Source organism: Carlito syrichta, unplaced genomic scaffold, assembly GCF_000164805.1.
Source record: "Carlito syrichta isolate Samal-C Ts95f unplaced genomic scaffold, Tarsius_syrichta-2.0.1 Scaffold303247, whole genome shotgun sequence".
NCBI lineage: Eukaryota > Metazoa > Chordata > Mammalia > Primates > Tarsiidae > Carlito > Carlito syrichta.
The window spans coordinates 300,295-328,249 of record NW_007247343.1 but is presented as its reverse complement, the minus strand read 5'-3'; the positions used below and the strand labels follow the sequence as shown (position 1 = coordinate 328,249).

Below are 27,955 nucleotides of genomic sequence, written 5' to 3'. Positions count from 1 at the left end.
ATTTTTTTTGATGTATCGTAGAGATGAGGGCTCACCAAGTTGCCTAGGCGGGTCTTGAACCCTCAGGCTCAGGCAATCCACTCACCTTAACCTCCCAAAGCGCTAGGATTACAGGCTGAGTCACCAAGCCCAGCTTGATTCTTAAATAATAGGATGGGCCAGTCGGGCTCGATGGCTCAGTCTGTAATCCCAGCACTTTGGGAGGCTGAGGCAAGTGGATTGCCTGAGGCAGGGGTTCGAAATCAGCCTGGGCAACTTGGCAAAACCTCGTCTCTACAATAAATAAAAAAAATTAGCCAGGCATGGTAACACGTTCCTGTAGTTCCAGCTATTTGGAAGGCTGAGGCAGAAGAATCGCCTGAGTCCAGCAGGTCAACGCTGGGGTGGCTGTGAGTGTACATGCCACTGCACTTCAGCCTGGGTGACAGAGTGAGACTCCAACTCAAAACAAAACAAAAAAAATATGATGGGCTGGGCATGGTGGCTCAAACCTGTAAGCCCAGCACTTTGGGAGGCTGAGGCGAGGAGATTGCCTGAGCCCACGGGATTGAGAACAGCCTGGGCAACTTGACAGCACCCCATCTCTACAATAAATAAGAAATTAGCCAACCGTGGTAGAGCACGCCTGTAGTTACAGTCACGTGAAAGGATCGTTTGAGCCCAACAGGTCAACACTGGGGTGGCCGTGAGCGTGCCACTGTACTCCAGCCTCGATGACAGAGTGAAATTTCAACTCAAAAGAAAAAAAAAGGCTGGGCTCAGTGGCTCAGTCTGTAATCCCAGCGCTTTGGGAGGCCGAGGTAAGTGGATTGCCTGAGCCTGTGGGTTCGAGACCTGCCCAGGTCACTTGGTGAGACCTAGTCTCTACAATAAATAAAAAATTAGCCGGGCGTGGTAGCACACGCCTGTAGTTCCAGTTACTTAGAAGGCTGAAGCGGAAGGATTGCCGGAACCCAGCAGGTCAAGGCTGCAGTGACTGGGAGCATATCACTGCACTCCAGTCTGGGCGACAGAGTGAGACTCCAACTCAAAGAATAAAAAGAAAAAAGAAGAAATTTGCTTTCCAGAGATCCAAAGATATTGACTCTAGGATTAACAGTAAGTACCAAAGCACATTTAATGTATTTTAATTTAATGTCAGAATACAAAATATGCATTTGGACTTTCAGGAAAATCACCTTAACAAAGGACAAAGAATCACAGTAAGATTATGAGCAATAACCCAGATAACAGATGCCCCTTCCCTTGCCATTCAATCATTATTGCCCAGACTGACTTGCTGACAAATTATTCTTTGATTTGAACTCAATATAACACGTTTATTGAGAAATTACAATGGGCCTGCTACTGTTCTAGATGCTCACAATAATCAGTGAATAAAACAGGTCAAAGATCCCTATCAGCAGGTAACTTATATTCTTGCAGAGGAGTGATAGAGGGAAAAAAAATAAGAAACAAACACACAATAAATAAATTATCTAGTATTTAGAAAATAAGTAAACAGAATGGGAAGACCAAGAGTGCATGTTGGGAGTAGAGCACAGCAGTGTTAAATAGGATAGGGTAGGCCTTATGGAAGTAACACTGGACAGAGACTTATAGGATATGAGGTATTCACCAGATGGGTGGCTGGATACAGAACATTTCAAGTAAAGAAAACAGCTAATACAAAGGGCCAAAGGTGGGAGAGTCCCCAGCTTATCAGAGGACTTGCAGAAGGGCAATGTGGCTGAAGCAGAGTAAGTAAGCCAGTGGGAGAACAGTAGTAAATGAGGTTGGCAATGTGTGGGGCGGGAGAAGAGGTCTATACAGGAAGACCTTGTAAATATTGTGGCTTTTACTCCGAGTGAAATAGGAAGCAAGAGAAGGATTTTGAACAGAACAGACACTGTGTGTGTGTGTGTGTGTGTGTGTGTGTGTGTGTGTGTGTGTGTGTGTGTGTGTGTGTGTGTGAAGAGGAGAGGCAGGGTAATAAGAGACACCACTTTGGAGTTTCAAGACTTTCTAGACTCTTTCCACATTTAAAAAGTTTAGCCACAAGGGGGTATTCAGCCCATGTTTGCAAAGAGGGCTTTTTTCTTCCAATGAAGAATCTTGAAGAACATGTCAGTGGCCTGCAATTTTGTCCTCAGCAGGCATCTCAAAAATGATAATTAACAAACATTTCCCTCTGCTCATTGCCCTGACATGAGCTCTGGGTATCACCCACTCTCAGGGGAGGGTTGAAAAGAGGTTATGCAGAACAGACAGTGATAACAGGATGACGTCACAGGTGTGCCTCAAAGAAGCCCCCAGTGAGTCCAGCTCATAACCACTTTACAGTGATTTACTCTACACCCTGCCAACACCAGCTGGAGAAGAGATGAAGAAAGCTGACATAGCCTTAAACCCTAGGCAGGCATTATAAGATCTTTCTCCCTCCAATTGCCTGCTGGTCCCTCCCCTCTTTCAATCGCTGATCCTTGCCTCAGAAGCTAAAGTGTGAACAGCACGTGTCCGGATTTTAGAAAACTGCCCAACAGTTAGAAATTTCCTGCAGCGTGTCAATTGCTACATCTGCTGCTGGTACTTGGGGCAAGGGATCACACGGGCATTTTCTGAATATAAGCTTCAAGATAGGAGTCTTATAAATCTGAACAGGGGACTATACAAGCCAGAATACTCCGATTACAGTAAATACATTTCTAAATATATAATAATCTGCCTTCTGAAAAGGAAACTGAGACATACCAGCAAACCAAAAAGCTCTAAGAACAGCAGTAGTCAAGAGCAAAAGCACAGAGTACTCTGACTAATGGAAAGGATTTTAGGAGCCAACAGCGTTCACCAGATATATAATGCCATGTAGCTAAAACAAGAGAGGACTCTTCCAAATCTCAAGCTCACACCCTTTTGGCAATAAATGGCTCCTATCACTTCAACTGCAGCCTTCCCTCCCCCCTCCCTTTGCCTTTCTTTGCTACCCCATTAGTCCTCTGAGTAAATATTCTATACTTTGAACAACTCTGGGTGGGGGATTTCAAAAATGTGAGCCCAATGACACCATTAGCCATAAGATTACGCTGTAAATGGGAAGGAGATAGAAAAGGAACTAATCTTTGGCATAGCAACCTACATGCCTTTGCTGCCCTAGAAATAGGTGCCCAGTCATACTGCTCACAGAAAGGACTAAAAAAAGAAAGAAAGAAAAAAAAGCTTGAGTCTGATGGTAAAATGAAAAAAAGAATCACAGCATCTCCACTAGTAATATGGCAGGCAAACCAGATCTCTTCTCCCAATGAAACAACTAATTATTCTGAAAAAGATATTTTAAAAATCTTTTTAGAAAGCATTCATTAGCTAGTAAAATAAAAGAGAATCCTCAGGAGAACTGCTTGAGCCCAGGGTGCAAGACCAGCTTGGGTGACAGAGTGAAATCTCATCTATACAAGAAAATAAAAAAATCAGCCAGGCAAGTGGTATGTATCTGTAATCTCAGCTACTCAAGAAGCTGAGGCTGGAGGATCGCTTGAACCCAGGAGTTGCAGGCTGCAGTGAGCCGTGATCATGTTGCTGTACTCCAGCCTGGGCAACGGTGAGAACCCTGACTAAAAAAATTCAAAGAATAACTGTCAATGGACTCAATGCTCATAACAGCGCCAAAGAAAACACAACTGAAATGTCCATCAACAGACAAATAGATAAACTAATAAATCAATAAAATACAGTTATTATAGGAATGTAAATCAAAGAGCCACGACTATATACATCAAGATAGAAAGAACTCACAAATATTACATGGAACAGAATAAGTCAGAGAGAAAAGAATATAAATAGTATGATTAGCATGATTTCATTTATTTGCAAGCAAAACAAAATTGTGTTTTGTTTCGGGATATATACTTAAATGATAACACTATAAAGCAAAGCAAGGAAATGAATTCCACAGGTCAGGATGATAGTTACCTGTAGGTATTAGGGGCATAGTAACCTCAGCTACAATAGAGATGAAGTAACACAGGGAGCTTCTGAGGTACTGACAATATTCTATTTCTTAATCTGGGTAGTGGTTACATGTTTATTTACTTTATCCTTTCAAATGGTTTATACTCTCATGCTTTTTTTCTATATGAATATATCCATCTTTCCCTCAGACCAAAAAAAGCACCGTCTCTTCTGAGAATGGCATGTAAAAAGTCTCTTTTCTAAAAACAAGAGGGATACTAGACATGATGGCAAAAATAAGAAACTATGTTCCTTTAAAAAAGTCCCCACCCCCCTTTTTAAGAGACACTACATATCCCAAACCAAGAGGAAGACTAAACACATCTTCTATTAACTGGTCATGAACAATGTTTTCCACTGTGAGAGGGCTATTCCCCTCTACTCATGACAACAATAAATACCCAGACAGCCTTGATGTGCCCAAATCATATCCTTCTGCCAGCTTATTACCTGTAGCCTCCCCCTTCTAGTCTCAAATCAGATTCACAGATAACTTTCCTCATCAAAGAACAGTAGACTGCTCAGATAGGGCAGGGGGGTGGAAGGGGTTCTTTGTATTGTCAAGATGTCCAGAGAAGTTTTTATGTCTTCTGATACAGAAGGCTGGACACTTGAGACCTGCATGTAATTTATTAGCTGTGCAACCTTGCTTAACTTGCTTAATCTTTCTGATATTTCTCATCTATGGCACAGGACACAAATATTAATAGTTGCCCAGCCTGTCTCATGAGAATCAAATGAAAACACTTATGTAGTAACTATAAAGTGTCATCATGTATTATCACAGAGTTGTTGCTGTTACTGTCATTATTGGTCATGTCCTCTGAAAACTACAATTCTTCCCCAGATCAATATTTAGTTGGTTAGGGTCCAAACTGCAACCCCACTCCCCCCACCGTCCTGCAAGAACATACCTTGTGAATTCAACACACAGAATGTATCTAGCCTGACCACCATCCCCTCACCCCCAAGCTATACGTTTAGAATTTTACTCCTCGGGAAAAGCTTGAAAAGAGCTCAGGAAAGGTAGCTGAAATTCCCACTTCCAAAATTCCCCCAAATAACATTTATCCTTCAGAATCTATCTATCCTGGGCACCTCCCTCCAAAAACCGAATTGAGAAGCTGTAAAATAGCAACAGAAATGAAATATACATCTCACATTAACCACTAAGCAACAATGGGCTACTAAAACACATTGTACCTTGGGGCAAAAACAAAGACCATTATTCAACCAACATGATAGGAGGCTGAATTTTGTTGATATGACAATATTCTCATTTCTTTAGCTTTTCCTAACTGCTTCTCCTTCCCAGCCTAAAGTAACAAGATTCATTCTGGAAACAACAAGGACCCTAGAGCCCAGAGATGGAAAGAGGTAGGTTCCTTGATGAATTCACTTCTTTAATTTCTGTTTCTTCTTTTCCAGGGAACTACATGTAGATCCAAAGGCAAAGATTGCCAAGGGAGGTCTGCACTAAGCAGCCTGTTGATAGTTATATCTTCCCCACAGGAACAGAGGGCAAAGCTTAAGGATGCATCCTCCACTGGCCTGTCTTCCAAAGCCTAACCTATTCTGACCTTTGAAACTACTCACAAATTGCCTTGGCCAGACTGGCTCTCTGTTAATTTACTCTAAATTGAAGAGTCCTAAAGATGAAGGTAAGATAGCACTGATCACCTGTTGAAGTTTACCCATGGATCCTTATGGAGAAAAAGTCCAAGGGCTTCTACTACCAGAGATATAGAAGAGGAAATGAGAGGGACAGAATACACAGCCAAACTCAGGCCTAACCCTTTATGAAAGGTGGATTTCCTGTACAACTGTTCTGACAAGAGGAGGATTACGTACTTCATACACTTTGTAAGAGACTCAGACAGAAGAGAATCACCACAAGGAAGCAAATTGCTTTTCTGAAGATCTCTAAGACTGTTATATGCTAGAAGACAAAAAAATTTTGGTTGTAAACTGAACTCAACTACAATCAACTCCCATCACAACAATGGCATGAAACATCCCACAGCTTTATGTTAAAGCTCCATTAGTCCTATATAGATAGAGTTCTCTATCCCTTGGGAGACCCACATGTGGCACTCCCTGTGATTCAGGATTACCAACACCATAAAAGCAAGCATAAATTATAATGGAAAGAATGCCAGTTTGGCTTTGCCTCAATCCCAGTCCCCAAATGTTCCCTAAAACCAGGCAACACCAATAGCACAGGCAAGAAGTGTCTCTTGGGTGCCCTCTTGCTGCTACCAGGGTTCTTCTGCAAAGCTGAAATGGAGGTATACTCTGTGAAACTGGTAGAGGAGGAAAAAGAGCAAAAAAAGGAGGGGGTAAGGGCACAGAAAAGGGAAGTTATTCCAGTGTTGGCCAATGAGTAAAGTCCAGTGATTTATAGAAGGTATAATCCAATAATACAGTAAAATAAAACAGTGTGTGCCTGAGATGGTTTTGATTCCAAGAATTATAAAACATATTTTTTAAAAAGAGAGAACAAGAGGGGGAGAGAAAATGGAAAAGGAAGGGGAAAAAAGGCCAGATTGAAACAAATTGGGCACAGATGGGGGATGTAATGGGGTTTCAGTGATGCCCTACCACAAATGTTGCTTCAATTTTTCCTCTTCAAGAAACTAGAGTTTTATTTCCTGAAATTACAGAATTTTTTAAAAATTAAAATTCTTGGAGTGCTTGTGGTTTAGATAAACAGTAAAGTCTCCAACATCACGTCAACCAATCGGATGACTACTAAAGTGTTAAATACTGGGGCATGTGGAGAAAGCCCTTTCTCCTTTCAGACTCAGGAATGCCTTAAGGAGATTACATTACCAATTATGACATCACTCTGGGAACCACCTATCTCACTACCAGCTTTGGATATGGGCCAGGTAAGGAACACACTGCTCAATAAGAGCTGGCTTTTCCAGAACTGTGGACTTCCTCACCCATGCACTCAACAAATATTTACTGAGCGCTTAATAAATACCAGGCACTATGCCAAGGTTCCCAAACATCCCTTATCCCATCCCTCAAAATTACCTATCTCCAACTACTTCAGTGTGGAGTATTAGGATTCTGGACTCTGAAGTAGGATTTTGCGAGGCCCATATGAGAGGAGATAAAGGTCTCCCCACCAATAACCCTGAATCCACAAGTTTTAAGATCACTCCTGAGACCTGCAAGTTTAGTTGGCTAAGTAATGTGGCGTAACTCAATTTATTTCCCCCTATGCAAAAGGGGGGCAAATCTGACTTCACAACTTCTGCCCTCATGGGCAGGGTTGGCTCCAGGGAAAACTATAACCTAGGAAAAGGGGAAAGACGCAATTCTCTTACTACCATCTAAGCAAGCTCTTTCATCCATTTTGCTTTCTGCAGTATCCAAAGCTTTTGAAAGTAATCACACGAAAATGTTAGGAACTAAAATGATTTCTCTGGACGATTGACATTGTGAAAAGAGGATAGTTATAAAAGGGTAGCACTGAACACACAAAAAAGAATGATTCACAATAGCATTAAGGAAATCAGCAAAGGATATACTTTTTAAGTAAGGATTTCCCTGCTGCTCGCCAAATCATACTCTTTAGGTACCACATCTACGAGGAAGGCTCAGGCACAGATGGAGAGGATCTAGATTGCCTCGTGGACCACAGGATCACCTCTGCATCAGACTGGACTGCTTCTTCTCCACAGAGTCCAGGAACTGACATATGCAAACACCCACCCACAAGGACATGTCCAAGAAGGAATGGAAAGAAAAATGATGGCCCAGATGTTCTGTAACTTGCAGTGACTGCCAAATCACCACAGAGACCAAGCACCTGGGAGGGCCAGGCAGCATTAGGCTCTTGCTTCCTGGTTTCAGGCAGCCAGGGACCCCAGGCTGGGTGGTGACTCTGAGAGCATGCAGACTAGACTAAAGAGAAACGTTTGCAAGGGCACTGGCTGATAGGGCTTGGGGGTTGAACATGCAGGGTTGATTTATCACTTCCTTACTCATAAAAATGTGATTCAAACTGCTGCTGATTAGTGAAGGATTTAAATCTTTACCCTCTCCCCACCCCCCATCTTTCTCCACCCCCGGCACAGATGCTGCTTCTCAGTCACAACACCCCCCTTCTTGCCACTGTCCGTGCAAGCAGAGCATAGGGCCCAAAGAAGATGACTCATGTGCTGGGAAATGGAAAAGTGCATCTTCCCACCAACCAGCCCTGCTGAGTGCTCTGCTCACTCCTCTCCCAATGGCAGCCCACACAGTGGGGTCTGGATAGCCGCCTCAGCTGCACACCGGGTACTTGGCAGTATGTCCACAGAGCTCTCTGTCCTAGCTGAGTGTTAAATCCTGTGGCCTGGGCTGTTTTTCCCTGAAACACCCTTGGATCCACTGACTACTTCAGCTCATATTCTCCTTAGCCCCAACTTTTTCATGAAGTAAGAGTCAGGACAAGGTCAGTAATGACAACTAGGGTCTCAAGTACAGGCTTTTACATATCTTTCCTGGCTAGAGGGGTCCTCATTATGACCAACCATGGAAAAGAGTCCTAGAAAAAGTACCATGGCCTCAAGTGGAGGAACAACCTATTTCTTTCTCTGTACACACCATCTCACCTTCCTCTCACCCATATTTTCTTTTTTCTTTTCTTTTTTTTTTTTTTTTTTGGAATGAGCAAATACTTTTATTTCATTTTGAGAAGTGGGCAGCAGGTGTCCAGCCTCAGAACTTCTGGAACTGCTTCTTGGTGCTAGTGACCTTGAGCACGTTGAAGTGTACTGTCTTGCTCAGAGGCCGACACTCGCCCACTGTGACAATGTCACTGACCTGGACACCCCTGAAGCAGGGGGACAGGTACATAGGCATGTTCTTGTGGCGCTTCTCGAAGCAACTGTACTTGCGGATATAGTGGAGATAATCCTGGCAGATGACAATGGTCCTCTGCATCTTTATCTTGGTCACCACACCAGACAGGATCCACCCTCGGATGGAAACATTACCCATGAATGGGCATTTCTTGTCAATGTAGGTGCCCTCGATGGCTTCTTTGGGCATCTTGAAGCCAAGCCCAACATTCTTGTAGTACCGAGGGAGCTTCTCCTTGCCAGTCTTGTCTAGTAGGATACTCTTCTTGTTCTGGAAGATGGTCAGCTACTTCTAGTAGGCACATTCAGTCTGAATGTCTGCCATCTTCCCGGCTGCCTAAAAAAAAAAAGAGAGAGCGGCGGCGGCGCCCAGGCTTCCTTATCCACGGCGCAGGGTCTGGAAAGGTATTCTTTTTTTTTGAGTTGGAGTCTCACTCTGTCACCTAGATTAGAGTGCAGTGGCCGCTCCCGGCCACCGCAGCCTTGACCTGCTGGGCTCCGGCGATCCTTCTGCCTCAGCCTTCCAAGTAGCTGGAACTACAGGCACGCACTACCACACCTGGCTAATTTTTTGATTTGTTGTAGAGATGAGGTCTCACCAAGTTGCCCAGGCGGTCTCGAACCTGCAGGCTCAGGTAATTCACTCACCTCAGCCTCCCAAGTCGCGGGATTACAGCTGAGCCACCGAGCCTGGTTTGGTATTCTTTTTAATAGAGCAGAAGCTGCCGAAAATAGATGCTTCACAGGCAAGAGATGCAGGTCCCTTACATTCGTACCTACAGAAGCCACAGGTCATTTGATGCTGGAACAATACCTTGGCAGATGCTGCAACTCTGTGACAGACAGCTCACTGAATTCTGTGGGTTGTTTTTAGTGGGAGGTAGGAAAATGAAAAGGAGGGTACCTCAGGAAGTCCCATTTCCCAAGTCCAGTGAGCATCCTACTTGGCAGAAGAGTGTTCCTCCCCTTTGGACTGCACAGCCTCACCAGCATGGCATTTTACAAACTTTACTTCCTCCTTCCCAGAAACCAGTGCTGCCTCTCAGGACTCCATGCTTCCTCAGAGCTATCTAACCAAATAGCCATCTCAGGAATGACTAGCCAAATTCAAAAAAGCACCTAAGCCTCTGCATCTCACTTTCTGCTGGAAATTTTAAATGCTGTAGCAGGCAGCTTTAGAGGAAGAAATTCTCTAGAATTCAGATGTGATTGAAAACCCAGGCAGACTAGAAGAGGACCTTGCAGAGTCCCAGGAGGAGCCACATTTTAAGGGAAAGTGTGGCATACTCACTCATCAGGGAAGAAACTCCCTCACCACCGGCAAGCTGAAACATAACCCCAAGTACAAATGGGAAGGGAAAGAAATCAACCTCAGGGTGAGACAAAGCACTAAGAAAGGTGCTACAACAGGACCAGTGACTGTCCAGAAACAACAGATTTGTTTTACAGCAGAGTTTCTATGGGACAATTCCCACTTCCTGGCATTTCAGATAATAACCTTCTTGCCCCGAGACCAAACACTCTCTGTCAATGCTCTAAAATGATTCTTTGGCAAAATGGACCAAATCTCTCTTGCAAACAAACACAGAAAATAATGTTGCCCCCGTGCTACATATTTCCACCAAGTCAAATCACATCATCCTTACCTATGTAAAGTGGAAGGAAGGGAAGGGGACTTTGGTAATATTTTTTGACTCTGACCTGGTCATCAGAACATTTAAAATGTCAATCTGCTGTCAATCTGCTCTTCCCTTTCCACTTCCCCACCCCCCTCACCCTCTGCCAAAAAACTCCAAAGAGTGTTCAGAAAAACATTTCAGAATGCATACCAGTATACTAGCCAAATTCTGGGCCTGGTGGTTTTTGTGCTTCCAGATTTGAGTCACCAAAGCTCATCAATTCTCTGTTCTTACTCCCTGGCAGGCTCCCACAAGGGATATCCCATAGGGAACTAGACTTTTCCATATTGAACAAACAGGGTACATGAGTCCAGAAACAGCTATTCCCAATCCTTGCCAAGCGTATGGTCTCTGCGATGAAACATTTCAGCAATGCCTCTCCCTTGGGAGAGGCTCTGGGTCTGCAGCCTCCAAGAGGCCTTGCTGCTGCCTTTAGCATGGCCAGATGTGCAATAGCATCTCTGTGTTTGCAAATTAAGCTCTATACCCACGATTCCCTCCTTCCATCCCACCTAAGCACTAGAGAGGCACACAGATTTCAGAGAGTAAACTAAATAGCTGAGACAATGGTGGGAGGGTAGTGTGTACATGTGCATGTGCATGTGCGTGTGCGTGTGTGTGTGTGTGTGTGTGTGTGTGTGGTAGGGAGTAGTGGTATGGTAGCACATAAAAGATGCTAAATTAATCTGTCTAGATGAATAAATTGGATGTTCCTTACCTTTCAGCTGGGAATTGTGTACAGCAAACATGTTGATGGTCATAAGCTGCAGCATGCGGGTACTTCCAATAGGAGAGGGGCTATGCTGCAGCAACACCTGGAACTCCTTGAGGACCTTCTCAGCCACTGCAGAGAATGTCTCCATCCTGCAGACACAGTGAGCCCATCAGTGAGGTACATCCCCAAGAGCACTTGGTACACACAAACACAAACATACATTCTCTCTTTCTCTCACAAAGCAGACAACTAAGGCCTATGATATTTCTTTGCTACTTTCACAAACCTTCCAGGTATCCTGTGATTTTGAACAAAGTCAAGAGAAAGGAGTTTTCAGGGTTCAGAGATGGAAACAACTCAATTCTTGGGATAAATCATTATGAGTTATTATGCTTTGGTATGCTATTTCCTAACCACTGGCAATAACTGGATTCAAGCTGATATCAAAGTTTCTCTCTGCAACCATCAGTTTTTCTAAAAGTCAACAAATTTCCTTTAAGCTCTAAAATCTACAAAGTTCCCAAAACTCTCTGGTATGAAACCGTATTCTATAAAAGGAGTTACATGAATCTAAGTATTTTTTACTCCAGGGTTTTACTTCAGGAAACCACACATCATTCTGTTCTTGTCTTCTTAGCTACTATCACACTAACTATTCCACCTAAGGATCCCAAATTCCCCCTTGAGGAATCCCTAGACCTAGGACCCCCATGATCTCTCTCTGTTTCAGTCTTTCCTGTGTTGCCGTCTTCCTCCCTCTCACAAGCCTCTGTTCATCAGGGTCTGTATGTTTTCTGGCCAGTGGAAACATAATGCCCTGGCCAACTGCCACTCCCAATACAGGAAGGGCCTGTAATGTAGGGAGGCAGAAATCCAGCCAGTGACCTAGGGCTCCTAAGGAGAGGTCATTCAAACTACAGCTTGCCAAATGTGGCCACTCGATCCCAAACAGTGGTGCATGCCTGGAGCTCCTTTGGCAACAGAAACAAACCACAGCTGAAGTCCTCAGAAATAAAAGCAAGTTCAAACTTGGTGCTAGAGAGAGAAACCAGGCACATAGGCCTTAGAGCCATGTTAAACAATTCATGGTCATCAAAGTACCTTTTATCCATGCCCCTAAACAAACAAACTGCTGTGGCATATATGGGGGGAGGTGGGAAAACAACTTTAGGCTGGATTAATAAACAGCTTCTGGAAAGCCATAAGGAAGGTAACTCTCCTCAGATAAAAACCAATTTCATGTCCTAGAGAAAGGTGCCTTTAGTTTCACCCAAGCCCTGGCCCTTGCCCATTGATAACTCTCAAGATGAGAAAACTCCAGGTCTTCTGAAATCTTGGCAACCTACACTCTTTGCCAATGGATGGCAACTCCTATTACTGACCTTCTGGTGCCCAGAAGTCATGCCACAGCTATGGGTCATTTATAGTTTACATTTCAGTTCCCTTCTCTGCTGCGCTGTCCTCATTTTCATTGGCACAAAACATGCCATGCATTTGCTTTTTTCCCCCCATATGCCATTTCAAATGCCCCCCTTCTACAAAACAAAACAAAACTCTTTTTTTTTTCCCCTCTAAAAAGTTTCAGAGCCGTTAAAACTCTGGGTAGATTTGGAATGGCAGAGAATGATATGTTTGCAGCTGGACTGGATCCATTTTTCCCCATGGGCTATAACAAAGGTTTCATTTTAAATCCTGACACTGTGCAGTACTCTTTCTGGTCAGAGGTGGGGAGGGGGGCTAGCACTTCTCATTAAGAGAATAGCAGAATTCACTCTCCTTGAAAAGCAGCCACATTGGGCAGGTTTCAGAGCCATGTGTCTCCGTGTTGAAAGGCAGTAGAGAGTCAGCCCAGAACGACAGGACAGCGTGTCATGAGGGACAGCCTCGCTTCGATGCTATGTCTGAGGAAGCCTCTTCTCTGAAGTGGGAATTGAAACAGATCTATTAACACTTTCTGGGTCAGACTAAAGCCTTGAATGAGCATCAGGTCAAATGTCCACATTTCTTCTTAAAAAATCCTCTTTTCGCCTTTCAACCAATTCAACAAGATTAAAACAAAAGGAAAAAAAGAATGCAGAAGAATCTAAGTTTGAATAATTTCAAATGTGTAATGTGAGGGAACGTGGATCTATTCAAACAAAATCAGCATTGTTAAACAAAAACTGAGGGAAGCACAGACAAAAAAGTCCTCAGGGTTCATTAGTAAGATTTCTGGATTCCCAGTTTTGTTACAAAAATGCTGTCTGATTCTGGCCTCAAACTACCTGTAAGAGTTTTAAGTCTTTCTGTTTGAGAAATAATCTTTCCTCCAACCCATATTAAAAGCAGAAAATTTACTTACCTATGAACACATAGGTAAGTATATAAATGCAGTAAAAGGCCTGGAAGAATACATAACCTGATGTCTAGTATTATTTCTTTGGAGGTCACAGGGGTTGGGAGAGTTAAAAGAAAATTTAGCCTTAGTTTTAATGCTCTACTTTTATAAGGATTTCTGTATATTACTTATGTAGTAATTGTAAAATTTTAGCCAAGAAAAAAAAAAAAACAGAACTAGCAGTAGCAAGAGTAGGAGGAGAAGTAACAAAGAAAATGTTTTAAAAGATGGTCATTTATAATAACAAAAATTAGAAACAATCTAAAATGCCCAACAACAAATGATTAAGATAGCACATCCATACAACTGAATACTATTTTTTAAAACTGTATTATGTTTTCTAATCATGTGAAAATTCTAAATATGTTAAATGAAAATGGTTTCAAAGCAATTCAATATGATCTCTCATACATATTTGTCAAAAAAAAGTATATGATATAGGGAAAAAAACAGAAAAAATATACACCAAACATTACTGGTGGATAGTTAGCTCCAGGTAGTAGGAATACAGGTCAATCTTTTATTTCTTCTTCTTTGATGAGTTTTCCAAATATTTTACAATGAGCACTATATAGTAAGAAAACAGATTTCTCCCATAATAAATAGTTCTTATTTTTGTATTTAAAATTGTATTTTGTGTTAACTATAAAAATAAATCAAATACAAACATTTTTCAAAATACATATATCAGTCTTTGAATTCTAACAGACTTTGAAGCTGTACAAATAGCATGACTAGGCAAGTAAGTAGAAACTAATGTGGTAATTTTAACCAAGGCAATAATAGGAAGTAAAATTATTCTGTTTGCCACAAATTAAGAGTCTATAGGCTGCTAGCTTCTGACATCTCTCAGTGGAGTCCAAGTGCAGGTCTGATCTGCCTCTCCCCAGGAAAAAAAGTCTGTCAGGAGCCATACAGCAGCCCTGACTGATTTCTTTTCCTAAGTCCAAGAGAACTCTGTCCCTATCCTTTAAAACCTCAGAAAATACAAACATTTTCAGAATGTGTTTCACTGGCTTAAGTGGCTGCCTTGCAAAGTGATCTCTAGAGACACCTTGTCTCGTCCGAATGGCAGTTTCAAGAAACTAATCTTTCAGACAACATTGGGATCTAGACCCAGGAGTGACTCAGACAGTGACTAACCGGGCAGGACTCAACCCCTCAGATGCTGAGAAACACAGCTGTGCTAGACAACATTCTCCACAGAAAAGAATCCACCTTCCTAACTTTTCTCAACTTTTTTTTTTTCTTTCTTGAGTTGGAGTCTCACTCTGTCGCCCAGACTGGAGTGCAGTGACTGCTCCCGGCCACTGCAGCCTCGACCTGCTGGGCTCTGGAGATCCTTCTGCCTCAGCCTTCCGAATAGCCAGAATTACAGGCACGTGCTACCATGCCCAGCTAATTTTTTTAAATTTATTGTAGAGATGAGGTCTTGCCTGCCCAGGCGGGTCGCGAACCCGCGGGCTCAGGCAATCCACTCACCTCAGCCTCCCAAAGGCGCGGGTTACAGGCTGAGCCACTGAGCCCGGCTATTTTTCTCAACTTTTTAATTTTTTAAAACTGAACAAGATAGGAGCAACCCAGGAACAAAAAAACAAAAAACTAAGCCATGTTTAGAGTGGAAATGAAAGAAAAAAACCATAGTGCTACATAAGGACCAGAAGGGACCTCAGAGATCATCTATTTAAACCACTGATAAGGTAATTGAAGCCCACAGAAGCTTTGACTTTTTACTCTAGAGGTCTTGTAACCAGTAAGTGGTGAAAAACAAACTGTTTTTGGCAACTGATCTCCTCTGAGCCTCTTGTCAGCTCATGTTGAGAGTAAAAAGACTTATGTTGCACACAGTAGGCATTCAAGTCTACACTGAGGCAATGTGGAGCACCAGATACAGAAAAGGTCATGCCTAGAAGACCAGCATCGGGGCTTTTCTCAAAGGCAGGCAAGACCTTCAGCTGCTCCCCATTACAATCTCCTCACTCTTAATTCGTTTTCAACGCCTCCCACATTTCACATCTTCTTGGTAATTAGGCAACAGTCCATGATGCTGTGTGTGGCTTGGGCTCATTGCTTTTCTAGTTTTACAGACTTCTATGCTTTTTCCCCCAATAGAAACGCAATTGCTGTTTTTGCCTTCCAGAATAAATATGAGGTGCAATTTTCTTTTACTTTCAGGAAAGAATGAGACAAATACTCATCAAGGGGATGAAGGGCCTAAAACTGACATATATTTTTCTCACTGAAAACTACTATAAGTCATTTTTTATAAAGATGAAACTGAACTGATTTTACCTTTTTGATAATAGGTCATATGCAGGAATGGAAGAGATTCTGAAAAACAATCTGGACCACAGTAAACCACCTCAGACAAATAAGATAATCGATTCCTTTTTAAAGGTATCCAAAGAAGAAAATTCCTGAATATCTTCCCTCCATAAAATTTTCTTATATCTAACCCAAATCTCTCCACTGCAACATAAGCCTATTTTCTCTAACTGCCATCCCATAAAAATCAAGACTAGCTGGTTATGATTATTTTACACCCAAACACCTTAGAACAGTTTATGGCTGTTTTTTTTTTCTTTTTTTTGAGTTGGAGTCTCACTCTGTTGCCCAGACTAGAGTGCACTGCCACCCCAGCTTCGACCTACTGGACTCTGGCAATCCTTCCGCCTCAGCCTTCCAAGTAGCTGGAACTACAGAAGCACGCTACCACACTCAGCTAATTTTTGATTCATTGTAGAAACGCGGTCTTGCCAAATTCCCCGGGTTGGTCTCAAACCTGTGGGCTCAGGCAATCCACTCACCTCAGCCTCCCAAAGTGCTGGGATTATAGGTTGAGCCACTGAGCCCGGCCATGGCTGTCTTTAAATAAATATTTTTTATCCATTTAATGTATTTTTTAGTTTTGGGTTTTTTTTTTTTCATTTTCAAATAGAGTCTCACTGTGTTGCCCAGTCTAGAGTGCAGTGGTATGATCCTAGCTCTCTGTAGCCTTGAACTCCTGGGCTCAAGAATTCCTCCCACCTAGCCTCCCAAGTTAGGAATACAGGCTCATGCCACTACTCCTGGCTACGCTTTTATTTTTTGTAGAGAAAGATCTCGTTATGTTGCCCAGACTGGTCTCGAAATACCGGCTTCAAGTGATCCTTCCACCTTGGTCTCCAAAAGCTCTGGGATTACATGCATAAGCCACCATACCTGGCCTACCTTAAAGTTTCTTTCTTTTTTTTTGAATTGGAGTCTCACTCTGTTGTCCAGACTGGAGTGCAGTGGCACTCTCCCGGCCACCGCAGCCTCGACCTGCTGGGCTCTGGCGATCCTTCCACCTCAGCCTTCCAAATAGCTGAAACTACAGGCGGGCGCTACCACACCCGGCTAATTTTTGATTTATTGTAGAGATGAAGTCTTGCCAAGTTGCCCGGGTGGGTCTCAAACCTGCGGGCTCAGGCAATCCATTCACCTCAGCCTCCCAAAGCGCGGGATTACAGGCTGAGTCACCGAGCCCAGCTAAAGTTTCTTAAGATTAATTTTTCCTTCCAGATTTCATTTATCACTATTGTGGTTCTTTCCCAAACTTCTTCCAAAATATCTGGGTCTAAATATGAGAATTTTAACAGGGAGAAAAACAAGAGTCTAGCTAATGTTTAATTTGATAAAAATATATCCTAAATATTCCTACATTCTGAACCAAAATTTATAACTTTTATTCCCAAAAGTCTCTAACAGAACAAGAGATATCCAGCAGTGATTCTCAACAAGGGGGAATTTTGCCTCCCATGGAACATCTGGCAACGTCTGGAGACATTTTTAATCGGCCAGGCACAGTGGTGGCTCATACCTATAATCTCAGCACCTTGGGAGTGGGGAGGATGGCTTGGGCCCAAAAGTTGAGACCAACCTGGGTAACATAGCAAGACTTCATCTCTACAAAAAAATTAAAAAATTAGCTGGACACGGTGATACATGCCCATAGTACAAGCTACTAGGAAGACTGAAGAGGTAGGACTGCTTGAACCCAGGAGTTTGAGGCTATGATGAACTGTGATCATGCCACTGCCTTCCAGTGTGGGTGACAGAGTGAGACCCCCAACATAAAAAAAAAAAAAAAAATTCAGTTTGGTGAGAGGTGTGCTATTGGCACATAGTAGAAAGAAGCCAGGGGATGCTGTTAAATATCCTTAAATATCCTAGCAGCCCCCATAATAATTATCTGGCTCAAAACGTCAACAATACTAAGGTTGAAACACAGGCAAAGGAAAAAAAAGGAGAGAAAACACTGAATGAAAAGGAGTAAGGTAGAGAAAGATGAAAAATAAGAAGAAACAAACAAACAAAACTAAAAAAATATATGTCGGATGTGGTGGTTTGAACAGGTAGTTCTAGCTACTTGGAAGACTGAGGCAGGAGGACTGATTGAGGCCAGGAGTTCAAGGCTGTAGTGCACTATGATGATGCTTGTGAAAAGCCACTGTACTTCCGCCTGGGCAACATAGTAAGACCTCGTCTTTTAAAAAAAAAAGGCAAGCCAGGCTCGGTGGCTCAGCCTGTAATCCCGCGCTCTGGGGGGCTGAGGTGAGTGAATTGCCTAAGCCCGTGGGTTCAAGACCCACCTGGGCAACTTGGCGAGAACTCATCTCCACAATAAATAAAAAATTAACCGGGGGTGGTAGCATGCGCCTGTAGTTCCAGCTACTTGGAAGGCTGAGGTGAAAGGATCGCTGGAGCCCAGCAGGTCGAGGCTGAGGTGGCCGGGAGCAGCAACTGCACTCCAGTCTGGGTGACAAGAGTGAAACTCCAACTAAAAAAAAAAAAAAAAAAAAAAAGGAGCAACAGTACCATCAACTGTTATTTTAAATGCAGCACAATAGTATTTCTTGCATTATGTATTATTTTACAAGATGATATTAATAAAAATCTTATTCACCTTTACTGCAGCTTTACATTACTCATGAATGATGGGCTGGATTTACTATAACCTACTAAAATATTAGATCCTTTTCTCTAGTCTTTCAGAATCCATTCATTTCTCATAATAATTCACTCATTCATACAACAAATATTAACTGATCATCCACTATATGCTAGGCACTAGAGATACAACAGTATTAGGCAAAAACTGCCAGCATGGTGGGGAGACAGGAGCTATTGATGTATCTAGTTTACTTTTCCTAAGTGAATTACTTCACACTTATTTCTACTGATAGGGATTCATCTACTCTCTAATTTTCCCAAGTCATTTTGAAATCAAAACTACCCTTACAATAACCAACACTGTACTCTTGCCCAGGTTGATGACAAATGGATATGTAATAAGCACACTTTCTAGTTCACTTCCCATGGAGCAAAGTTTCCTCAAGCAGAATCAAGCCTTTCTCAAAAAAGTTAATTACAAGTGGAAACTGACATAGCTCTTACTCCCACTAAGAAAGGCTTCTGGAGCATTATAGATAAACTTACAGGGTTATGACAGAAAGTGAAAGGAAAACAATGACACTAGCTGGAAGACTGATAATCCAAAACAAATCACCTCAAAGGGTAGGTAGCTCACAACAAAACTTCCAACTTAGAAAATATTAAAATCCAGTAGAAGACTCATCTGGGAGCACTGACACCTACCTATTCCTCTCTTCACTCTTCTGTACTCAAGGAAATCCTATACTATAGAGGTGCTCAGCATACAACTGCTCTGGTGTGCTGGCATTAAGTTAGGCTTTGGGATCACTAGTTTTACACAGCAAGGAAGAACTCTGATCCACCAAAGAAAGGAATGCTTAAAATTTGATCTCTTTCCAGGGATTTAAACAGTGAAGTAACACAGGGGTTTGCACACACTACCTCCCAGGAATTTATATGGAAATCTATGGTAGATGATGAAACCATTGAATAGCCTTGGTGTTTACTGAGATCAGCAATATGGTACTGGAAAATGAGCACAGAAGGAAAGGGCATGGGTCAGAAGGACATGGAGGAAAGAAAATCTTACTCTTGTCTTTGAGGGAAAATTAGTGGACAGTATTCTTCCCAAGGAGAACCCCTGGCACCTGTACCCAGGGATTTAGAATTACTGTTCTGAGGAGCTCACTAGAGATTGAGCCAGAAGGCAGAGGAAAGAGAAACCCAGAAAGACTGGGGTGGGGGTTGGAAAAAGACTTTGTTTAAAGGGGGGTTTTAGTAAAGGTAAAGAAAGAAGAGACAGAGAGATAGAAAGAAATATATCCCAAATTTTATGAGCACAGTAGGGGAGAGAGAGAGGGAAGAGAAGAGAAGGTGGAGGCCTCTAAGAATTCACACCCTGTGCCCTCAGTTACAAACACAGTCTAGTTGCTAACAATATTAAATTCCAAAATGACTTGTAATGTAGGAAAATAAAATAAACATCCTGCACACTTACCCAATCCGGGTAAACAGCTTCCCATGGGCATGCAGAAAACTGAGGATGAACCTTTTGTTCAGCTGCATGGGAAAAAGAGAGAGGAGAAAACAATTAAACTTTCCCCAGTTTCCTGTTACTGAACAGAATCCCCAGTGACACAATAACCTGGCCAGGGTCTAAGGGGTGGGCACTAAGGATGGGAACCAAATGAACTGCCCAAACTCTCATACAGACCGAGGGCACATGCCCAACAGCTGTCGCTCAGCTGAGCCAAGATGACAGCAGGCTCAGTGAGTGGACAGCACCCTCTGCTGGCAATGGCACCTGTGAACAGGGAATGAAGCAGTAAATTCAAAGATGCTTGCCACTCTCTGAACTAGCCACTCTGGTCCCATAATGATGAAAATAAAACTCTGGCAGGCACATGCCACCACACCCGGATAATTTTTTTATTTTTCGTAGAGATGAAGTCTCACAATGTTGTCCAGGCTGGTATTGAACTCCTGGGCTCTAGCAATCCTCACATCTTGGCCTTTCAAAGTGCTGGGATTATAGGCATGAACCACAGTACCTGGCCTAAACCATGCTTTATCTGTTGTAAGCACTTAATTGTTAGCTTAACATTCTCTCCTAATGAATGATAAAGTAAAAGGTCAAATGCTAACAACTGGAGAATCTGGGAGAAGAATATACTAGTTTTCTGTATTATTCTTATAAATTTTCTGTTGTTTATTTTTATTTTTGTAGAGATGAAGTCTTGCTATGTTGCCCAGCTCGCTCTTGAACTTCTGGCCTCAGTCAATCCTCCTTTCTCCCAAAGTGCTGGGATTACATACATGAGCCACTACCCAGTCTAACTTTTCTATAAGGTGTGAAGTAATTTCAAATAAAGAGGTAAAAATGTACATTATCTATTCCTGTTTTAACTCCTATAGCTACCAATCATAAACTGATTAACTCATTAATAATCTGGAGAAACCCAATATAAATTGGCTATATTTATAATTAAAGGGTACTTGGTAGGAACAGAAGGATACTAACCTACCTCACTGAAACCAAATACCATCACCCAAGTGCCAAGGCAACTCAGAAATTGAAGAAACTTTAAACCAGTAAATAGCAGAGTTATAACTTGAACCCAGGTCTTCAGATTCCAAATACAGTTTTTCTCTTTTCCTGCACCTACCTCAGGAAAAGAACTGGTGAACTGATTACAATAAACGGCTAATGAGGGAATGAGAGCAACTAAAAAGCAGTTCGTTTTGCTTTTAAGTTTTCCTTACTGATTGGGAGGAAAACGCATAATGACTCCTGAAGTAAAATGAGAGCCCCAAGAGGTTTGGAACATCTGTGCTTCTATCTATACTTCCCAAAGATCCTTTCCTTGTGGTAGTAGATGAAGTCTACCTAATTACTTAAATTCATACTTTTATACTCTCATATTTTAACTATAAAAAGTAGATTTTAGGCCGGGCATGGTGGCTCATGCCTGTACTCCCAGCACTTTGGGAGACCAAGGTGAGGGGATTGCCTTCGCCCACAGGTTCGAGAACAGCCTGGGCAACTTGGTGAGATCTCATCTCCACTATACATAAAAAAAATTAGCTGGCATGGTGGCGCAAGCCTGTAGTTCCAGCTACTTGGAAGGCTGAAGTGGAAGAATCACCCGAGCCTGGCAGGTTGAGGCTGCAGTGGCCGTGAGCATGCCACGGCACTCCAGCACGGGCAACAGAGACTCCGACTCAAAAAAAGAAAAGTCGATTTTAATGTATTGTTTTTCAACTAGTGGAAGTGAAGGAAATTTTAGAGAACTTTTTCAAGCTATATATGCATTCTCCCTAACCTTAGTTCATGAGAATCACTGCTTTATAATTTAGTCTGAAAGTATTTGTCACCTAAACATAGTTTCTCGCTGTTATCAGCAATAACTCTTCAATTAGAAAAACAGCTAAAATGCAAATACATCCTAGAAATAAGGCGTGTTGCAAAGAAGGAGCAGATTTGTCACATGTTAGGCCCATCAAATTGGGCCTAAACAACACATGACAATATGAAGTCAACTAGTACTGAGGCAGAACCTTTGGAGAACTCTTTTTATTTATTTATTTTTTTTAAGTTGGAGTCTCATTCTGTTGCCCAGGCTGGAGTGCAGTGACACTCACGGTCACCCCAGCGTCAATCTGTTGGGCTCTGCATATCCTTCTGCCTCAGCCTTCCAAGTAACTGGAACTACAGTTTTTTGTAGAGACGAGGTTTTGCCAAGTTGCCCAGACTGTTATGGAACCTGCAGTTTCAGACAATCCGCTTGCCTCAGCCTCCCAAAGTGCTGGGATTACAGGTTGAGCCACAACCCGGCCTGGAGAACTCTTAACTGGTAACAAGTCCACAGTCAGGAAAGCCTTAGTCAGAGCTTCCTCTCTCTCCAACACATCACCATGTTTTTCCATTTCTGCAACTTTTAAATTTTTAACAATTCACCTAGATGTTCTTGCTCAAGTGGAGAAAGAAATGTTATTCCTCAGATTGTGAGACTATCTGCCTCCAGATTTCCTTGCAAATTAGCCCTGGAAATTATCACTAAAAATTGTATCTAAATGCTTTGTGAACTGTGGAACAAGGACGGAGTGAAAAGCTGCTCAGAGGCAACAATATAACACAAGAGGAGATTCTGAAATAGGTCTAATTTCAATTCTTGCTTCTAAATAGTTGTATGGAAAACTGAATTTGTGAAAAGTGAGTCATTTTAAGGATAGTAAGGAGCTGGGAGCAGTGGCTCATGCCTGTAATCCCAGCACTTGGGAAGGCTGAGTGAGAGGACTACCTGAGCCCACAGGTTGGAGACCAGCCTGGGCAATGTGGTAAGACCTTGTCTCTACAGTAAATCCAAAAATTTGCTGGGCGTGTGTGCAAGCCTGTAGTTCTAGCTACTTGGAAGGCTGAAGTAGAAGGATCGCCTGAGCCCGGCAGGTTGAGGCTACGGGGGCCGTGAGCATGTCACTGCACTCCAGCACTCTAGCCTGGGCGACAGAGTGAGACTCTGACTCAAAAAAAATAGTAAGGGTAGTCAGTATTAACAGGAACTCCAAAATGCATTTTAAAAGTGTTTTGGGGAAGCATAATCATTTCCTTATCTGTCTGGAACGTCTCTATTTTTGCAGACATCAAATATTTTTTTAAAAAACAAAACTTTGTTGCATTTTTTAAAAGGAGCTCTATTCTTTTAAATATGAGACAACATAGATGGAAACTCAATTTCACAAGTACCTGTTAGTAAAATGTATAGGACTTGCAGAGCATTCAGTCTCTAAAGCACTGAGATCACGGTGTGGAGGAAGATATGGGTACACTGGTAATGTTGTACACATATGTCACCTTCATCCCTGTGCTCCTATGCTAGGCACAGGAGCAAATCAGCAAGATAGGGTCCCTAATGGCAAGGAGGTTATAGTTCAAGAATATATATAACATACCAACTTGCCGACTCCCCATTTATGCTCCCACACCTAGGACAAGGCTACCCATTTATGGACCCACACCTAGGACAAGGTTACCAACTATGAAGGTACCAGGAGGCACTGTGTTTCTCTTACTGTCACTATCCCTTAGACACAAAAAGTCTCTGGGGAGGGGAGTACCTAAGGAGATTATAAAAAAAATGAGGAAGGGGAGGCTGGTACACAAAATGTGAAAATCTATCGGTAATGCAATAATTTAGCAGAGATAAAAGTTATTCATTAGTACTTTCAGCATTCCTCTTTCCAGCATTTATAGATTAAAAAAAAAAAGAAGTAGATGCTAGCCAAGTAGTATGACTCAAATACCTTGCAGAAAGATGAGCAAATCAGAAATCAATCCTTAAATTCCTTACTTGGACCAAAGAACCACACTGAGGTTAAGGTACAGCAGGAATGGCAGTTACTCCTCACCTTTACTTTCTCCACCCCTGAACTGTTCTGGGCAGGATGACAGCTCAATTAGCTAAAATTAAGCACATGTTCCAGGTAGAGCTCTCCCATTTAAGATGGCTGGATCTGAGCCATATGAATTTAAGTATAAAAACATGCCTTTTAAAACCACCTCTTCTAACTAATGCATCCCTTAAAACAACAGCTCTCACCTTTGCACTACAGTTTAGTGCTGTCTCAACAAAGTTTTATATTAAAGCAAGCCACTTGCTATTACTTCACTATCTCTCTTAGAGCTGGCAGAATAAGGGAAATTGGGCTAAATGTCAAATCAGCAGCCAGCTCCAAAATATCCAGCCAGTAAGCAGAAGGGAAGCTGAGCTCAGAGCACCTGGCTGGCTCTCAGGAGAAAAATGGCACCAAGTATAAAGAAAAGAAGGAGCCACAAGTATATGAGTATTCTGTATTTATTGTTCATATGTTTACTGGGGGGAAGGAAATAGGACAGAATGGTGTGAATAAAGACCACCTATCTTAAGAGTTGAAGACCTGAATCAAAATTTTGGTTATGCCATTTATTTGCTATGTTAACTATCAGCAAGTCACATCAACTTTCTTTTATTTTTTTCAGTTTACTCCTGTGACAGTTTTTTTTTTTTTTAGAAAGCAGTGTCTTATTCTGTCACCCAGGTTGAAGTGCAATGATGTGACTACCAGCAAGTTACATCAATTTTCTTTTATTTCTTCAGTTTACCCCTATGACAGATTACTATTGTTTTTTTTTTTTTAATTTTTTTTAAGACAGCAGGGTCTCATTCTGTCACCCAGGCTGGAGTGCAGTGGTGTGATCATAGTTCACTGCAGCCTCCAATTCCTCTGCTCCAGTGATCATCCCACCTTAGCCTCCAAGTGGCTGGAACTTTTTTATTTTTTATTTTTTGTAGAGATGGGAGTCTCACTATGTTGCCCAGGTAGGTCTCAAACTCCTGGCCTCGAGCAATCCCCCCACCTTGGCCTCCCGAAGTGTTGGAAGTACAGGCACATACCACCACGCGTGGCCTCCACATCAGTGTTGCTTCTTCAACAATTAAATGAGAAGGCTGAGTGAGATCAGTATTGGTGATTCTATAACCCTGAGTGTGTGTGCATCACGTGACCAGCTTTTGTTAAAAAACAACAACAACAAAAAACAGATGTCCCAGTCCAACTGAAATAGAATCCTCAGGGAGGAGGGAAGGGAACTTCAAATGAGCATTTTGAAGGGTCTCCAGATAAATTCTGGAAGATAGCCAGATTTGAGAACCACTGGGCTACATTAAGGGTTGGCAAATGATGGCCCATGGGTCAACTCTAGCCTGCCACCTGTTTTGTATGGCCCATGAGCTAAGAATGGTTTTTACAATTTTTAATGGTTGAAAAAAATCAAAAGAATATTTCATGGCATAAAAATTATATGGAATTTAAATTTCACTTTCCATAAATAAAGTTATATTGAAACAAAGTCATAGTCATTTGTTTACATATAGCCTATGGTTGCTTTCTCCTCCAAGGGCAGAGTTGAGTAGCTGTAGCAGAGGGTATATTTTAGTCCACAAAGCCTAAAATATTTACTGTCTGGATCATTACAGAAGAAGTTTGCTGATTTCTGGGCTAAATAATCTACAACACTGGTGTCTCAAAAAAATTTTCTGGAAATGCACTTGAGAGCTACCACACACATGTACTGGAAACTGCAATGATTCTCATGGGTTAATACGTGAAGAGGGCTAGTAATGAAGAGTGTGGTTGAAAAGAACTCTTATCCCCAGGATATTCTGATATCTACTCACCTCTCACCACCAAAGGAGAATCATCAAATTACAGCATTCCCTCCAATGCTAAGAGCCCACAAATGTATAATTCTAACTAAATATAACCTTTCTTGCCAGCTTCTGTACAAGCAGCATTCTATTCTATGATAGCACAAATGACACCAAATGCCAAAAACTGCTGCTCTCAAAACATTTGAACTCAGCTGGACTCGGTGGCTCAGCCTGTAATCCCGCGCCTTTGGGAGGCTGAGGTGAGCGGATTTCCTGAGTCCACGGGTTCGAGACCCGCCTGGGCAACTTGGCAAGACTTCATCTCTACAATAAATCAAAAATGAGCCGGGTGTGGTAGTGCGTGCCTGTAGTTCCAGCTACTTGGAAGGCTGAGGCGGAAGGATTGCCGGCACCCAGCAGGCGAGGCTGCGGTGGCCGGGAGCAGCCACTGCACTCCAGTCTGGGCAACAGAGTGAGACTCCAACTCAAAAAAACAAACAAACAAACAAAAAGTTTGAACTCAAACACTATAAAGGTTATAGAGAAATATAAATGGTGCTCTCCAGGTTTCCTCCTCAGAAGCCACTATGGGACTAAGTGATGAGGTAGAAACAGAACATACCAAGCCCAATAGTGATTTCACGTAGGAAAGAGGGCTCCTGGACATTTCTCAAAACACCGTATCAAGGGAAAGTGCCAGATTAAGATTTATGAGTCCCTGTGCTATGGAGTGACAATCTGTAGCAGCCAACTCAAAAGTGCCACCAGCTTAACATCTCAAAGTATACAGAAAGAGAGAGAAAGTTCAGCCAAAGGGCAACACTGTTGCTCTGACTGGGTTACTTCCTGAATGACTCTTCTTTCTGACTCATCTCTCTCAGCACCTGGGAACTCTCATGCCCATCCACCCAAACAGTAAGGAAGCTGGGACACCCTGTGTTTGCATTGCACAAAGTGAGAAAGAGGAGGAAATGGCTGAAGCTCCTACTTTGTGATCAAGTGAGCAAGCGTATAACAGTTCTCCACGGGCACATACACAATCTCCAACACAGCTTATAAATGAATGAGTTGACAGAGTGCAAGAAGGATGATGAAATCTTTCTCACATGTTGATCCCTTTATTTATTCATTCAACAAAAACTTACTGGGCACATCTACATACAGAACACTGTGCACAAACTGTGAACGAAGTAGAGATAATTCTTGTTCTGTGGATGACACAGACAATTATAAAGTATCATGATTGGGGAAGGATAGGATGCTGTGGAAATACACAGCAGAGGTATTGGAGATATTCTCTCAGAGGAAGAGACCCTTGATTTGAAACCTGAAGGTTGAGGAAACTGATCAGCTGTTTTTGGAGAGGGAAAGGAGTCATACCTTAATACATCATAAGCAAAGGAAACAGCATGTATGATGGTCCCATAGTAACTGGCATGGCTAGATGACCGATTCTATGGAAGGGAAGCTGGAGAAATAGGTAAGACCAAGTTGTAGAAGTCTTTATTTTTAAAAAATTGACCTTAATTAAAGCCATTGAAGAGTTTTAAGGAGGGAAATGACATGAGAAAATGTGTGTTTTTATTTTATTTATTTATTTTTGAGTTGGAGTCTCACTCTGTCACCCAGACTGGAGTGCCAGTCCTCCTGGCCACCGCAGCCTCGACCTGCTGGGCTCCGGCGATCCTTCCGCCTCAGCCTTCCGAGTAGCCGGAATTACAGGCATGTGCTACCACGCCCGTCTGATTTTTTGATTTATTGTAGAGATGAGGTCTTGCTGCCCAGGCGGGTCTCGAACCCACGGGCTCAGGCAATCCACTCACCTCAGCCTCCCAAAGGCGCGGGATTACAGGCTGAGCCACCGAGTCCGGCTTATGGACCCATTTTTTAAAAAACATGTTCTGAAATGAGAAAACAACTTTTTGAAAAATGCAAATCGGCTGGGTTTGGTGACTCATCCTGTAATCCCAGCACTTTGGGAGACTGAGGCGAGTGGATTGCCTGAGTCCCCGGGTTCGAGACCAGCCTGGGCAACTTGGTGAGACCTAATGTCTACAATAACTCAAAAATTAGCTGGGTGTGGTAGCACATGCCTGTAGTTCTGGCTACTTGGAAGGCTGAGGTGGAAGGATAAAGAAGTTTCATTTGTTTGAGATGAAAGTGTTTTAATTGCTTCACCCTTTGCACTTGGATGTTCCCGAGGGTACATCACAATTCTAGTAAGCCACTTGGATGTACCCTCTCAGTATATAAAGAGA

General features: G+C 42.4%; 2 protein-coding genes across 4 annotated transcripts in view; both read right to left on the bottom strand.

Annotated features, from left to right (window-relative positions):
• Positions 1-27,955, bottom strand: part of SMG6 (SMG6, nonsense mediated mRNA decay factor) — a 259,896-nt gene that overhangs the window by 174,044 nt on the left and 57,897 nt on the right. For 2 of the 3 annotated variants that reach the window (XM_008058210.2, XM_008058211.2), the window contains 2 exons: positions 20,009-20,070; positions 11,241-11,386 (listed from right to left, as the gene is read on the bottom strand). In XM_008058210.2, coding sequence (XP_008056401.1) covers positions 11,241-11,386; positions 20,009-20,070 — 208 coding nt within the window. Of the gene's footprint in view, positions 1-11,240; positions 11,387-11,523; positions 11,775-20,008; positions 20,071-27,955 lie in introns of those variants that run through there. The other variant, XM_008058212.2, reaches the window with a different exon arrangement.
• On the bottom strand, positions 8,623-9,168 carry LOC103260575 (40S ribosomal protein S11-like). The gene is given in 1 exon segment (XM_008058209.2): positions 8,623-9,168. A coding segment is annotated over 1 exon segment (468 nt). The 3' UTR covers positions 8,623-8,700.